Source organism: Ranitomeya variabilis, chromosome 6 (genome assembly GCF_051348905.1).
Source record: "Ranitomeya variabilis isolate aRanVar5 chromosome 6, aRanVar5.hap1, whole genome shotgun sequence".
Lineage (NCBI taxonomy): Eukaryota > Metazoa > Chordata > Amphibia > Anura > Dendrobatidae > Ranitomeya > Ranitomeya variabilis.
In genome coordinates this window covers 463,912,812-463,929,281 of record NC_135237.1, presented here as the reverse complement: position 1 = coordinate 463,929,281, position 16,470 = coordinate 463,912,812, and the positions used below count along the sequence as shown (strand labels likewise).

Sequence of the window (16,470 nt, the reverse complement as noted above, 5' to 3'; positions counted from 1 at the left end):
ATAATACAAGCATTTATAAGAAGATTTATAACGTATATTGTGAGAGAAATATGCTTCTCTCTGCATTTCTTCTCAATTCCCAACCATCTGAACTAACTGTCCACATGGAAAAACAGCTCAAGTGCATCTAGATGAAAGCAAGACAGACTGCAAGCTCACTGAAGTATCAGGTTACAGCTCCTACTAAAGTGAACCTGACTTCTGATACATGCTGCTCAATCCATGGGCACCATGTACAGGCACTGGCCATGTGATCTCAGCCATTTATATTTGATTCTGAAATGATGCAGCCTTTCAGAGTAAAACATACTTTAAAAGCAGTCGGAGACCTAGCAGCGCTAGAGATTAGCCGGACAGGCATGTACGTATAGGCAGAGACCTGTCAATCCAGGGCAGTGGGTAAGGAGAAGTTGACGGAGACCCATCTGTCCGGCTAGTCTCCAGTGCTGTTTTTAAAGTTTGTTTTTCTCTGAAATGCACAGCCCAGATCATAGAGCCAGTGCCTGATACATGCTGCCCATGGATTGGGCTGCATGCGTCAGCTGTCATGTTCACTTTAAAGTCTATAGAAGGGGAGAGGATGTACTGATACAAACAGTGAAATTCAAATCGTTCTGCAGCTTCTAGCAAGTAATTTATCTCATCCCAGAGCTGGATTCACATATACACCGTTTAGTACTGCTGTATAATATTTCCCATGATGCTGCTGCTGCTTCAGAATATGTTCTACTCAGAAAACTGAACTATAAATGAAAGGTTAGCTATGCTATCGCTGTAGAGGGCTGCAGTCATCTTTGTTCCTGCTACATTTTTATTATAGTGTAAGGACTCGCTCACATGAGCGTATAGCTCAGACAACTGCTATGTGATGTTTTATCGGATAGCATTCGGACCAATGTTATACTATGGGGCAATTCAGATCTGCTTGCTGCGAATGGCTCTGCAAATCGGATCACGCATTCAAGTCTATGGGTGCGTGTAAAACATCCGACTGGGCATCCGCAAACTCAGACAATGGAGAAGATGGAGAAGTTACGTTCTCCATCTTCTCCTCACCTGTGATACTCATTCGAGAGAATCGGCTCACAGTAAATTGACTCTCAGCTCAAACTGATCAGATCTCTTGGAAGAGAAATTCTTTGCTTGTGCCTGGCTGATCCTGGCCTAAGATAATGCTTTCGCTTGGCAGCACACTGACTTTGTTGGGTTGGGAGACTTGGATAGGCATGTGGTCCTATGGATCTCACAGGCTTGAAGTTAACATGGACAGATCACCAATCAGGAACTACGGAAAAGCCATATCAGGACGAAATGGGAAGAGCAAATGGGTCCAACAGAATATTTTTTTAAATGAAAATGGGCAAGTACTATAACTTTGTATATGTTGATTTGACCACTGTTAAAATAAATCATCATGTAACAATCCTTTTAATCAGTGTAGGAGTAAGTGGAGACCGTAGTCGCAACAATAACATGAAAAATAAAGGAATCAACTTATGAAATTAATGAGCATGGCTTTTGATGGTAAGAATGGCTCCCAAGAGAGTGATCATAGCAGTCTCCTATTGAATATCTGACTTCTGGATATTTCCTGACACAACTGATTGAAATGTCTATAAAAGAATAATGTCGATTTTTACACTGACCGATTCAGGCCACTAAAAGGAACCTGTCAGCAGGATTGTGCACAGTAACCTACAGACAGTGTCAGGTCGGCACCGTTATAATGGTTAAAGGGAACCTGTCACCCCCAAAATCGAGGGTGAGCTAAGCATTCTGTAATGCTGTAGATAAGCCCCCGATGTATCCTAAAAGATGAGAAAAAGAGGATAGATTATACTCACCTGGGCGGGCGGTCCGATCCGGTGGGTGTCGCTGTTTGGTCCGGGGCCTCCCATCTTCATAGGATGATGTCCTCTTCTGGTCTTCATGCTGCGGCTCCGGCGCAGGCTTACTTTGTCTGCCCTATTGAGGGCAGAGCAAAGTACTGCAGTGCAGGCGCTGGGAAAGGTCAGAGAGACCCAGCGCCTGCACACTGCAGTACTTTGCTCTGCCCTCAACAGGGCAGACAAAGTACGCCTGCGCTGGAGCCGCGGCGTGAAGACCAGAAGGGGACATCATCCTATGAAGATTGGAGGCCCCGGACCGTGACGCCCACCGGATCGGACCGCCCGCGTGAGTATAATCTAACCTCTTTTTCTCATCTTCCGGTCTGGGGCCTCCCATCTTCATAGGATGATGTCCCCTTCTGGTCTTCCCGCCGCGGCTCCGGTGCAGGCGTACTTTGTCTGCCCTGTTGAGGGCAGAGCAAAGTATTGCAGTGCGCAGGCGCCGGGAAAGGTCAGAGAGGCCCGGCACCTGCGCGCTGCAGTACTTTGCTCTGCCCTCAACAGGGCAGAAAAAGTACACCTGCGCCGCAGCCACAGCGTGAAGACGAGAAGAGGATGTCATCTGATGAAGATGGGAGGCGCCAGACCGCGACACCCATCGGACCGGACCGGGACCGCCCCTTGGTGAGTATAATCTAACCTCTTTTTCTCATCTTTTAGGATACATCGGAGGCTTATCTACAGCATTACAGAATGCCCCTGATGCTGGTGGGCTTAGCTCACCCTCGATTTTGGGGGTGACAGGTTCCCTTTAAACTGATACCTTGGTTGATGAAATCAGTCTTGTGGTTGTTCTTTAATCTTTATTTTCAGTTTCTAGTTAATGATATGCTCATGCCCTAAGACTGGTCTGGAGGGGGCTTCATGTGGTGCTCTGATTATATATTCATAATGCAGACTGCTGACAGGTCACTGATCCCTCACTGACCTGCCCTAGTTTGCATAATGAATATCTATATATACTTTTTTTTAAAAACTTCTGCAGACCGGTGCCACCTGCTCTGCAGCAAAATCGCATGTTTTGTGTGCCAATAATAAATTTTTTCAGGTTATTCAGCTAGTAGAAAAAAATTCCTCCTCCAAGATGGCGCTGCCAGCACATGCACAGTAGCAGCTATCGCTTCACAGCAGCAGACACCGATAGCAATTACTGCGCAGGCACAATGGGCGCCATTTTCAAATTAATTTTTTTCTTAATTTTCTTAATGGAAAAAGTTGTATTTTTACTGACTGACATATTTGCTGTAGTATGTGCTTCTATTCCTATAATACCCATCATTGTGCCTCACAGAAGTAATATTTTTTTTTTTTTTCCAAAAATGGTGCTGAAAAATCAGCACACAAATCCGCAACGTGGGCACATAGCCTTAGGGTTAGAGTTGGAATTAGAGTTAGGGTTGGAAATAGGGTTAGGGTTGGAATTAGGGTTAAGATTAGGGTAGGGGTGTGTTGGAGTTAGGGTTAGGCTTGTGGCTAGGGTTATGGTTAAGGTTGGGGTTAGGGGTGTGTTGTGGTTAGGGTTGTGGTTTGGGGTGTGTTGTGGTTAGGGTTGGGATTAGGGTTAGGGGTGTGTTGGGGTTAGGTTTGTGGTTAGGGTTGGGATTAGGGTTTGGGGTGTGTTGGGGTTAGGGTTATGGTTAGAGTTGGGATTAGGGTTAGGGGTGTGTTGGGGTTAGTGTTGGAGTTAGAATTGAGGGGTTTGCACTGTTTAGGCACATCAGGGGGTCTCCAAACGCGACATGGCGCCACCATTGATTCCAGCCATTCTTGCGTTCAAAAAGTCAAATGGTGCTCCCTCCCTTCCAAGCCCCGACGTGTGCCCAAACAGTGGTTTACCCCCCACATATGGGGTACCAGCATACTCAGGACAAACTGGACAACAACTTTTAGGGTCCACATTCTCCTGTTACCCTGGTGAAAATAAAATATTGTGGGCTAAAAATTATTTTTGAGGAAAGAAAAATGTTTTTTTATTTTCATGGCTCTGCCTTATAAACTTCTGTGAAGCACTTGGGGGTTCAAAGTGCTCACCACACATCTAGATAAGTTCCTTGGGGGATCTAGTTTCCAAAATGGGGTCACTTGTGTGGGGTTTCTACTGTTTAGGCACATCAGGGGCTCTCGAAACGCAATGTGACGCCCGCAGACCATTCCATCAAAGTCTGCATTTCAAGACATCACTACTTCCCTTCCGAGCCCCGACGTGTGCCCAAACAGTGGTTTACCCCCACATATGGGGTATCAGCGTACTCAGGACAAACTGGACAACAACTTTTGGGGTTGAATTTATCCTGTTACCCTTGTGAAAATAAAAAATTGCTTGCTAAAAAATCATTTGTGAGGAAAGAAAAATGATTTTCTATTTTCACTGCTCTGCGTTATAAACTTCTGTGAAGCATTTGGGGGTTCAAAGTGCTCACCACACATCTAGATAAGTTCCTTGGGGGGTCTAGTTTCCAAAATGGGGTCACTTGTGGGGGAGGGGCTCTCCAAACCCAACATGATGTCTGCTAACGATTGGAGCTAATTTTCCATTCAAAAAGTCAAATGGCATTCCTTCCCTTCCAAGCCCTGCCATGCGCCTAAATAGTGGTTTACCCCCACATATGAGGTATCAGTGTACTCAGGAGAAATTGCCCAACAAATTTTAGGATCCATTATATCCTGTTGCCCATGTGAAAATGAAAAAATTGAGGCTAAAAGAACTTTTTTGTGAAAAAAAAGTACTTTTTCATTTTTATGGATCAATTTGTGAAGCACCTGGGGGTTTAAAGTGCTCACTATGCATCTAGATAAGTTCCTTGGGGGGTCTAGTTTCCAAAATGGGGTCACTTGTGGGGGAGCTCCAATCTTTAGGCACACAGGGCTTCTGTGAGGTGGTCCCTAAAAAAAATGGTTTTGTAAATTTTGTTGTAAAAATGATAAATCGCTGGTCAAATTTTAACCCTTATAACTTCCTAGCAAAAAAAAATGTTGTTTCCAAAATTGTGCTGATGTAAAGTAGACATGTGGGAAATGTTATTTATTAACTATTTTGTGTCACATAACTCTCTGGTTTAACAGAATAAAAATTCAAAATTTGAAAATTGCAAAATTTGCTAAATTTTTGCCAAATTTCCATTTTTTTTTTACAAATAAACGCACAAATTACTGACCTAAATTTACCAATATCATGAAGCCCAGTATATCACACTAAAAACAATATCAGAATCGCTACGATCCGTTGAAGCGTTCCTGAGTTATTGTCTCATGAAGGGACACTGGTCACAATTACAAAAAATGGCCAGGTTATTAAGGTCAAAATAGGCTAGGTCATGAAGGGGTTAAAAACAGTCAGTGAAATATTTTCCCTCACAAAATGAATCCACTGTGATCCCTTGCTGTAATATCAGTATTGTCTTTTGCTTCCTCCCCTGCCCAGGAGATGTGGCATGCTCCGTACACGGTCAGACACAGTCAATTTTTAAAATGAACTTTCGTTCATGGGAAAACCCCTTTAATGTGACCGGCTTCCTCTGCCTGCAGACACATCGCGCATCTGCCGCCGGGATCAGCCGAATGATTCACTGCAGCTGTGTGTAATTTGCTCAGGCGCAGTAAATCAGGCCGCAGCCATCTTTGTGCAGACAGATAGCATCAGTCACATTAAAACTGTGCTTGCACTCCTCCTGTACAAAGATGGCGGCAGTCAGTGAATCATTCCGGCAGTGGTGTGTCCGCGAAGGTGTTCCGCTGGTGGTACCGCGCAAGAGGCTGCGTGAGTGTGTGAGTGAGAGTGTGAGTGAGAGTGTGATTGTTAGTGTGTGAGAATGTGAGTGTCAATGTGAGAGTGTGAGTGTGTGTGAGTATGAATGTGAGTGTGTGTGAGTGGGAGTGTGTGTGTGAGTGTTTGTGGTGCGTACGGCGTATAGCGTGTGTGTGTGAATCATTCGGGTGATCCCGACGGTGGCGTGTTCACGACGGTGTTCCGCTGGTGGTACCGCGCAAGAGGCTGCATGAGTGTGAGTATGTGTGAGAGTGTGGTAGAGTAAGTGTGTGACTGTTAATGTGAGTGAATATATGAGTGAGTGTGAATGTGAGTGTGTGTTGCGTACAGCGCATAGAGTGTGTTTGGTGCGACGGTGTTCCGCTGGTGGTACCTTGCAAAAGGTTGGTACCAGCAGCAGTTTCCATATTGAGACACCCATCACTTGGGTGTCCCAATATGGCGGTTGGTGAACTTCCTTTGCTTAGAATTCTGGGATACGGTGACATCTAGACAGAATAGGAAATGAAAACATTACAAGGCAATTATGTAAATATATATATATACACTCACTGGCCACTTTATTAGGTACACCTGTCCAACTTCTTGTTAACACTTAATTTCTAATCAGCCAATCACATGGCGGCAACTCAGTGCATTTAGGCATGTAGACATGGTCAAGACAATCTCCTGCAGTTCAAACCGAGCATCAGTATGGGGAAGAAAGGTGATTTGAGTGCCTTTGAACGTGGCATGGTTGTTGGTGCCAGAAGGGCTGGTCTGAGTATTTCAGAAACTGCTGATCTACTGGGATTTTCACGCACAACCATCTCTAGGGTTTACAGAGAATGGTCCGAAAAAGAAAAAAAATCCAGTGAGCGGCAGTTCTGTGGGCGGAAATGCCTTGTTGATGCCAGAGGTCAGAGGAGAATGGGCAGACTGGTTCGAGCTGATAGAAAGGCAACAGTGACTCAAATCGCCACCCGTTACAACCAAGGTAGGCCTAAGAGCATCTCTGAACGCACAGTGCGTCGAACTTTGAGGCAGATGGGCTACAGCAGCAGAAGACCACACCGGGTACCACTCCTTTCAGCTAAGAACAGGAAACTGAGGCTACAATTTGTACAAGCTCATCGAAATTGGACAGTAGAAGATTGGAAAAACGTTGCTTGGTCTGATGAGTCTCGATTTCTGCTGCGACATTCGGATGGTAGGGTCAGAATTTGGCGTAAACAACATGAAAGCATGGATCCATCCTGCCTTGTATGGAGCATCTTTGGGATGTGCAGCCGACAAATCTGCGGCAACGGTGTGATGCCATCATGTCAATATGGACCAAAATCTCTGAGGAATGCTTCCAGCACCTTGTTGAATCTATGCCACGAAGAATTGAGGCAGTTCTGAAGGCAAAAGGGGGTCCAACCCATTACTAGCATGGTGTACCTAATAAAGTGGCCGGTGAGTGTATATATATATATATATATATATATATATATATATATATATATATATATATATATATATACTGTATATCTACTCTTGCATCACAACTTTTTGCAGTATTTTGTGTGTAACAAGACATTTCAGCCCCGAGAGAGACTGAGTGCAATACTCATAAGAATTTCTGAACATAAGCCCCCAAAAATGCCATAATGAGGAGCATGTTTTCTCACACAGCTGCTCTCCTGATAGTCTCCAGGATCTCGCACATACAGATGTGTGAGGAATGATATTAGCATCTCTATTACAAGCTGCCCTGTATTTGTGTATTAGTTCTCCAATATGAAAACAGTGTCCAGAATCTGAAATATGTTTCCAGTCCTTATCTCCAATAAGATATGTAGATGGTCTTTCACTTTCTCCTACGGCGATTTTAATATTTGTAGGCAGTGATAAGATTTCTCCCTGGTGCGGTGCCTTCTGCATACCAATGAGCAAGCAGGAGACGCGGTGTCCAGGCAGACATCTCTTGTTTGATTATTCACAGCCGGTTACCTGCTCTATATCCACGCTAACATTTTGTTTCAATGAGAAACCAAATAGCTAAAGCTTTTTTTCTCTCAGAAATCCTTATTAAGACCTGATAACGGATGGACACATTTTCAGATAATCATGGCATCACACAGATGTACGATATATACGGAGCAGTCTGCTTATTAGGGTTGTGACGTTATGTATGACTTTTTTTTTTTTTACCTCATGAAGGCCATGGAAGCCAACTGGAAGGTTATTCGTGATGAGGGCCTGGCCGTCATGGATGAATCCAAAGGCCTTTTCCTTCCTGAAGATGAAAATCTTAGAGAAAAGGGTGACTGGAGTCAATATACATTATGGCAGCAAGGTAACCATTTAATGCAGTGCTTGTCAGGTGGGCTCCATTGAGGAGGAGCCCCCAGTTGTTGGTAAATCAAATCGGTACATTTATCTAAGGCTGTCAGCTATGCTGCCATGTAATGTAACCCAAGAAGAAGATAGTTTCTCCTTCATTAATGTCACTGAACTGCAATTCCAATGATCTTGTGTTTTATAACCTTGTAGTCCTTTTAGGTCCACCTGACTAAAAGGTCCATGGGTATAAGTACCCGGCCATTAAACATAGCTGCTACGGAGCCAATCTCCACCCGAAGGGAAGGCACGCTTGATATGACTATGGATGTTGCAAGGTGGCATCAACAATTAAGTCCCATTTCAATTTCTTTCTATGGAGTTTTGTGACTACTAGTTGCACCTTTGCGATGTGCATTATGCCATCTTTATTATGTGCAGCAGATATATATATTTGTATATATAGTGACAGTACTTTTTGCATTAATCCTTGCGTTATGAAATCATACTGTGCTGTGTTGGTGCTGTGATATCACCGCCGTGTCAAGCATCATCCTTATATACAGTGAAGATTACAGGGTGCTTTGGCTCATACTTGGCTATAACTTATCAGTCTAAATATCATGTGATTAAAAAATTCTGAGACACAAGCAGAAGTTGGCATGAAGGCCGCGGTGTTTATTTAGGGTTACCCAAAGTAAATTCAAATAATAATACATTTTAATCAAATATTTAATAAATAATTAAACCAAAATTACCTCAATACATTAAAATCCTGTCCACCCAGCATTAGCTGGACGACCCCTCAAAAGAAACACAAGTGGCGCAAAGAATTATCTACAATATTCATACATTTTTTATGTTCTGAACTCATTGGTAATGGTGGTAGGAGTGGCTGTGGTTGGATGAGATTATATTCGTAGTTTTGCAGAAGAGTCCCCTAGTTACTTGTTATTTCATTTGATAGCCTATTTTAATGTATGTAAAATATTTCTAAATGCTGATAGTAATAAATTATACGCTTCAAAGTAGTTATGAAATCTTTCATCTGTATTTCAAATATATTAAGATTCATAAAGTTTTTTTCATTAAATAAAAATAAAATGATTGGAAAGATTATAATAATATTGTGGCTTATCAAAGCATTATAGAATTGAACAATCGACAAAAATAAGAGTTTCCATTTTTCTAGAAACAGCAGCACTGTCACTCATGGGCTCTGTCTGGTATTACCGTATATTCAATGTGATGGATCTGAGCTGCAGTACATACAGAGCCCTTAAACAAGAGCTTTGCTGTATCTGGGGGAAGAGACCATTTTTACTAATCCTGGACAGTCCTTCTCATTTTTATTATTGTGTTCCTATTTGTTCAACATTTTATTTGTTCAACATTTTTCAAATCCAAATGATTTACAGAAAGAAGCAGGAAGGAATATTGGTATTCGATTTTTCTAGCCGTTACTCGTTAATGTACTAATTTGTTTTACAGGGCGAAAAAATGAGAAATCTTGTAAAGCCGCACCTAAGACATGTGCTTTGTTAGAAAGGTTCCCAGAGTCCACTGGATGCCGCAGAGGACAGGTAAGAGATGATGCTTATAAAAATAAACACATTGTTTCATCAGCAGGAAATTAAAGATGTTATCGAAAAATTTAAGAAAATTGCCACATATAATAAAGGAACCTAAACTCATCTGCTAATCCTACTGCCCCTCTGGCGCCCCTCAGCTGTTTGTGTTTACCTTGCTGCTGCAATGACCCTCAAGACTGCTGCAAAATATTAATTTCAGCCCCCAGTTTTGTGGGGTATGTACTGTATATTACCTGACAGTAGCAGACGTCACCATTACACAACTCTAAACATAACAGCAAGAGTTTTCAAGTTGTGCTTTGACTCTCTTAGGTGAAAAAAGCTAATTACAAAAAGTAATGAAGGTTGCAATAATCATTGAAGGGTTTTGTCTTTTTTAAATATGGCAGTGTTGTTCTCAGTAAATGTAAGAAAAAAAAGAACATTTCTCCACCTTCCAAGAATGAAATATCCAAAACATTTCATGCTGAATAATGGTCTGTTAAATGGTGCACGGCAATGGGTCTGAGCCGGCTAATGAGATGCCACAATATAATTATATCTTTAGAAGATAAGGAAGTTACAGCGCTCAAAGAAAAAAAAATGTTAAGACTTTATTTCATAACAAGCTGTTCCGGCACATCCTGGCACCCCGCAAAGAATTATAGAGTCCCAACTGTTGGGTGATGTGTGCGTCATGCAGTTCGCTCACTTTTAGGTTAGAGTCCTCCACAGGTTGCAGAGGTCCAGTTTCTGACGACATCACACACCAATTAATGGATTTCCAGTTCATTTTCTTACAAAACAACTTTACTTCATACGTCCAATTCAGTCACAGACATTGTGCAATAATCTTCAACGATCCTTTACTCTGTGTTCTTCCTTTCTCTCTTGCAATTCTGTGTTCCTGTACCGTACCCTCTGATACCGCAGCGTCCAGACTAGCCACCCTAGTTCGTGCCCTGGCCGTTTTTCCCTCTGAGGGCGAAATCAAGGATGGTGCTTTACAACCTTTTCCAAACCGTATGTTTTGGAATTTCCCGCTGAACCTAGTTGCTATTCCTTCCTCGCTGCACTTTTCCCTTCGTATCAGTATAATTTCCGGTCCCAAGGCCCTGGACCACTGGACTTCTCTCCTTCTTGTTACCTCAGCAACCTCACTTCACCATGTAACATACTCTAACACTCTATCTCCCTTTCTCTATCCCTAGTCCATAAAGACACACAACTTACACAGTATACAAACATCATAAAAAATTTTAGCATATTACTACACAATAAAACAGTACCACATAACACACCATTTTTGCACATAAAACGTACCCGCTTTATTAGGAAGGAACGTGAATGGATGCAGGGCATAATTTAGCCACCCAACACACTCCTTACACCTACTGACTTTTTGTGACCAGTTTTGTGTGTGACAGTTATGTCCCCTCTGCCTAAACGGTACAGCCTTGTGTCATCACAAACTCTAGATGCTTCTGTCCCCTAATTCTTCATCCTAATAAAGACTTTAATTTTCTTCCACAGATTAAATATTCCGTAATGCACCCAGGGACTCACGTGTGGCCTCACACAGGACCAACAAATTGTAGACTACGAATGCACTTGGGTTTGGTTATACCAAGGCAAGGCTGCAAGATAAGATGTGCCAATGATACCCGGTATGTTTTTACCTGTAGCGTTTTACATCTATTGTGTAAATTTATAAGTACAGTAGCTAAAGCCTAAAGGACTAACTCACATTAAATGTAGGCTTAATGTAAATGGAGGCTCCTGACTTTCTTGTGATGGCAAATGGCAAGGAAAAGAATGATCAAACTTGTTGGATTTCAACTGGCTTATTACCTTCTCCCTATTGAAAAAAATACAGATTTGTGGTGAAGTCAAAAGAACAATTGTTGACTGACTGATCCTTCAGCTGACAACTAGGTTGTCTGTTCTGTCAGCTAAAAAACTCTTGATTAATCAAGACTAGAATGTTTAACACTGTTATTGTTGAGGAGTAGAGTGGACTGTGAGGTGGCTGATTCATTAAAAGGCACATGGATCGGGTGAGGCGTGAAGTGGTGTGAGTCTCCATGTGCACTGCACCACAAGTCTTACTTTAGTCAGAGACTGAAGTGAGATTTGAGGCATGAGGAACACCACAGCTCATCGAGAATTGGATGAATGGTGGTAGCCAAGCCTCCGTCTCCCCACAGCTTTGTCCACTTTGTCAGAGATGGGCAAAAATGGCGTGAAAAATACAAAAGTCTCAACAGACTCACGTTACAAATGTTGTGCCTTTTCAAAACTTTTTTTACAATCATTTTCTGATGTAAAAGCTTTGATGAATCTAGGCCTTATTGAGGTATCATCTTGGAAAAACAACATAACATTTTGTCTAGTGGGATTCCTATAATTTGGTTAAATTATCGCAACTTTTTCTTTCAGATGGTATTAACAGCAAAACAGAAATCGTAAACTGTAATAATAGTTGTAGTTTGTGGTGTCTGTTTTGGTCTCCCGAACCGTGGCTGTAGTCATCTTAAATGAAGCATGTACCGTATAAATAAGTAAACACAACTGGCGTCACAGCTCTCCTTAAGGCTTCCAATTAGGCTGAGATTTTACTGTATTAGTCCTTGCAGATGATGACATGCTGTCTCAGCTAATCTTTAATTTTCCCTGGTGGTTTTATCTGTTTATTTTTCCACTTTTTGTGTTTTTTATAGAAGAGTATCAATATGTGGTGCGGCAATAGAACAAGTATCTCTTGTTCTCTTAACTCCTTACATTTTCCACATACAAAATACTGTCATGGTTCGAGCTCCACTTGTCCAATTATGCATTCTGTTCATCTTTTCTTTATTATTGTAAGGTCTAGGAACTTAATTAACTTTTGTGTCTTTAATATGTGTAGACAATTCTGAAATATAATACATTTTGTGATCCCTCAAGCCTCTCGGATGTAACACTCATCATCCATGAGCTCTTCTAAGCAGCTGACGCTATGAAAAGAATGATAATTGACTCTCATAAAGTTTGAGGAGGCTATAAAAATATATCTAAATGTTTCTTACTTGTACTTTTTTTCTGATGTGAAACTAAGAAAAAGAAGTTATGGCGGACATCTGGTAGACAGCAGAAGATAAAACTGTCTATAGACCAGGAAAAAGAAATTTCCATATTACGACCATGGACCATCATGGATGGTCATTAGTGTAGTGGTGCCAGTACACAATGCAGTATTTATTTCAAAAACTTAGTTTTGCATGCAAGAGTCCTTAACAGAAAACCTTTATAGTAATTTATAGTAATAACGTCAATGTGAAAAATGAATTCAACAGCTGCAAAAAGTTAATGCGCTGGGAAAACTGTAGACAAAAAATGCGCAATACTGCAGGAAAAAAAAAACACTTTAAATTGAAATACAAATGTCAATATTATTTATTGTCCATGTGGGACCACCCCATTTTTTAAGCAGCTTCCATCTGATCACCTGGATTCTGGCTTCTGGACCACCAAATGATCACTAAAGAAAAGTGGGCAGTGTTTCTGTTGTGATCAGTAGGTGACCATGTAATACCTTGTTGTGAATGTTCTAGCCACTATCCCAGATAGTTGTTTGCTGACCCTGATCAGCCAGGAAGAGGTCTAGGGGAGTCACTGGCTTGGCAGTCTCCATATCTCCATTAAATTAATGATAAAAGAGCCACACAGATGGATGCCTACCTCTCCTGTCTGTGGTTGTGAGGGTCAGGTGGCATCTGGATCCCAGACATGTGATAGGGGTCACTCAGTTGTTTTTCAGCAGCCACCCAGGATAATGTTCAGATCCACTGATATAAACAGGAGATGACCTGAGTGGAGTCTATTATAATATGCAGTATGGGCCATGAATACAGCAGTCATTTATCAAACAAGTAACAAAAAGTGAGGTATCGAGGAACTAGGTATGTATTTGGGATACTTTTCAAGCTAAAATGAGAGATATCAGATTTTACAATACAAACTGCATACAGTATCAAACTGATCTCCTAGAACTGATGAGGCAGGAGTACTTTCTTTAAAAATTCACGTCTTAGAGTGGCTGTATAATTCTGATGTCATAATGAGCATTTTATGAGTCTGGGTAATAGTTAGACCTCCACAGAGTCCAGATGTGGTCAGTCCTTACCCACGCAGTCTGACTGACAGCTGCAGCTTGTCCTGAGCAGTGTGTGTCATTATATTATATAGCACTGTGTACTTACAATGCTCATTTTGCCTTTCTACCTGTTACACCGGTGACTTGCACTCCTTCTAAGCGCCGCCCTACTCAACGCTTGTTCTGTTCTGCTCCACCTAGTCTCTGACCATTACGCTGAGCTACCATGTACTTCACTTACACTTCTGCTGTTTCTGCCATGTTAATGTGAGCCTCCACCTGGCTATAGGGATGCACAGCCAAACTCTGCAGGAATTAGTAGCCACTCTGTCCTGCAGAGAGCTGCTTCCCCAGCCTATCACCTGCCATCAGGTGATATACCAGGCAACTCCACCCTCCTGTCCTCCCCTGAACATAGGTTCCTTTTAGCTCAGTCTCTAGTTCCTGTATTAGCGTATTCCTGTTTTGTCTCTCCCGTTATCATCTCAGCTTGCTTACTCATTTATCCTGATCTTTCTGCTCCTGACCTCTGCTACATATATTCAACCTGTGCTGTCTGCTTTGACCTTGGATTGTCTGACCACATCTTTGCCTTCATCCACATGTACCTCGTACCTGTGTCTCTGACCCTTCGGTCAGCTGCTGCAGACTGCCCTGGAGTGGTACCTGGTGTCCACTGACGGCCACGCCTAACCTCACCGCCAAAGGCTCTAGTAAATACCCGGTAGACACATAGTCATGCCCCTCCAGAATAAGCCCAGCCAGTGACACAGTGGGTCCACACCCACCAGCGTTACACATCCAGTAAATTCTTATCTTTTGTCTCCTTTATGTCTTTTCCCTTCATGAATCATTCCCTTCTTCAACTCCTGACCCAGCTGCTCCCTCCTCCCCATACCAGGGACTTTTGCAGTGAATCATGAGCCATGCAGGGAAAATTGATCTCCTGTTTCTACATACAGCTTACAAGGATTCAGCAGCTTTTAATCACATGCTGTCATAGACCTAACGCAAAAGAGAAGAATTAGCTGGGTAGAAGTGCAAAATGAGCAATTGTTAGTACACAGTGCCATATAATATTAAGACTGCAATATATTAAGAGAATAAAAACTTTGATGGAAGGAGGCTTCTATTGGGTCCTAGAAGGGAGCATAAGGAAAAAAAGCACAGAATCTTGATAACCTGCTGCTAATATTTTACAGGTCGTGGGAAGAAGGCAAAGTGCTCATATTTGATGATTCCTTTGAACATGAGGTTTGGCAGGACGCTAACTCTTACCGCCTGATATTTATCGTGGACGTATGGCATCCAGAGCTGTCACAGCATCAACGGCGGACACTGCCAGCTATCTAGTCACTGTCAGAAAAGGTTTACAGGGTCCAATATGTGAAGGAGAAGAGGGTTTCCGGCTGAAGCCCCCACAACATTTCCCATTGTCGCTGCCTATTTGTATGAGTTTATGTTGCTTTTTTACTGAATACTATTTTTACAAAAGATGTAATTGAATTGTGGTCGTAGAAAGACTAATTGAAGGAGTTTCTTATAATTCATTCTCTTATTCTGTTTTTGTGAAAGAAAAACCACTATAATTGTTTTCCAGAATTGTATTTTATATTTAAACAGTTTTTTACATAGTAGCATCACCCATAACTTACCGCACCCAGACACTAACTACCAATATTTACCATGGCCTACTATTATGTCATGGAAGAATATTGGGTTTGAGCTGTCTTTATAGTGAATAATGCACAGCCTTAGTTTGTTCACTATGAAAAAAAAAAAAATATATATATATATATATATATATATATATATATATATATATATATATATAATCATAAAACAGTTAAAATCTATTGAATGCAGTCATTGTGTGCAGAAAATAGAATGTAACCTCAAGGTAAACCCGGTACAATTATTCTGGGTGCACTGAAAATATTGTACCACACTACAGTACCTGACATTATGGTGCCCTCTGCAATATTCTTTCATTGTACTGCTTTTTTGGGCACCTGATATTAAAGGGTTGTTCTGCAGATTTATCTTTTTTTGTTCAATTCCTCAGGGTGCTCTAAAATGAAAATAAATAACAATACTGTCCTCGATCCATTTTGAGTTTTCACCTGGTCCCACTGGTCTCTACTACCTTGTCCAATCCTTGACAGCTCAGGAACACCCTGTCACAAGCTGAGGCAGGTTACCGCTGCAACCAGTGAATGGTTAAGCAGGCATTTCTGGCCAGACGCAAGGAAACGTGCCAAAAAATGCACATAGCATGCTCACCAAAAAGCACACTTTGTCTGTAAGTCAATAGGGAATTGTTAAAAGCACTAATTTCTGGCCAAAGTAGTTTTTTTAAGCGGAGAAAAATTAACAAAAACCCCTAGGAAAAACACGCTGTGTATGAAAACACCCTGAGAAGCCTAGGTAGAACGCTAATCTCAGTAGTCCGTGTGCCTCGAAATTACAATAAAAAGCATAGACTATTAAGTCCTACCCCTTGGTTAAACCCCCACTGAAGGAAATTATTACCTGCCTCTTTTGGGATCATGCAGACATTTTTGCCAGTATCATGGGAGGGAGAATTAGGTTTTTTTTCATGAGTAAGAGACTTAAATGAAAACCTTAATCATGAAAAACCCTTAACGATGTTATAGATATTAGTCTCTGTGGCACCCATAGCAGAGCCATTCATTTTGACTCCTAACGGAGTGTTTAAGGCCAGTGTTCCAACTGTCCAATAATTCTCAGACTGTAAAAATAGCACTTTTTTAGCCAGTCCGTAAAAAAAAAATTCTGTATCAT

At 41.7% G+C, this 16,470-nt stretch overlaps 1 protein-coding gene across 6 annotated transcripts in view; it reads left to right on the top strand.

Moving 5' to 3' along the window:
* Nucleotides 1-15,436, top strand: part of ASPH (aspartate beta-hydroxylase) — a 221,653-nt gene extending 206,217 nt beyond the window's left edge. For 2 of the 6 annotated variants that reach the window (XM_077270554.1, XM_077270550.1), the window contains 4 exons: nt 7,840-7,975; nt 9,451-9,542; nt 11,064-11,197; nt 14,868-15,136. In XM_077270554.1, coding sequence (XP_077126669.1) covers nt 7,840-7,975; nt 9,451-9,542; nt 11,064-11,197; nt 14,868-15,018 — 513 coding nt within the window. In that variant the 3' untranslated portion in view covers nt 15,019-15,136. Of the gene's footprint in view, nt 1-7,839; nt 7,976-9,450; nt 9,543-11,063; nt 11,198-14,867 lie in introns of all 6 variants that reach the window. The other 4 variants (XM_077270552.1, XM_077270548.1, XM_077270549.1 and 1 more) reach the window with 4 other exon arrangements.
* Nucleotides 15,437-16,470: the final 1,034 nt, after the last annotated feature.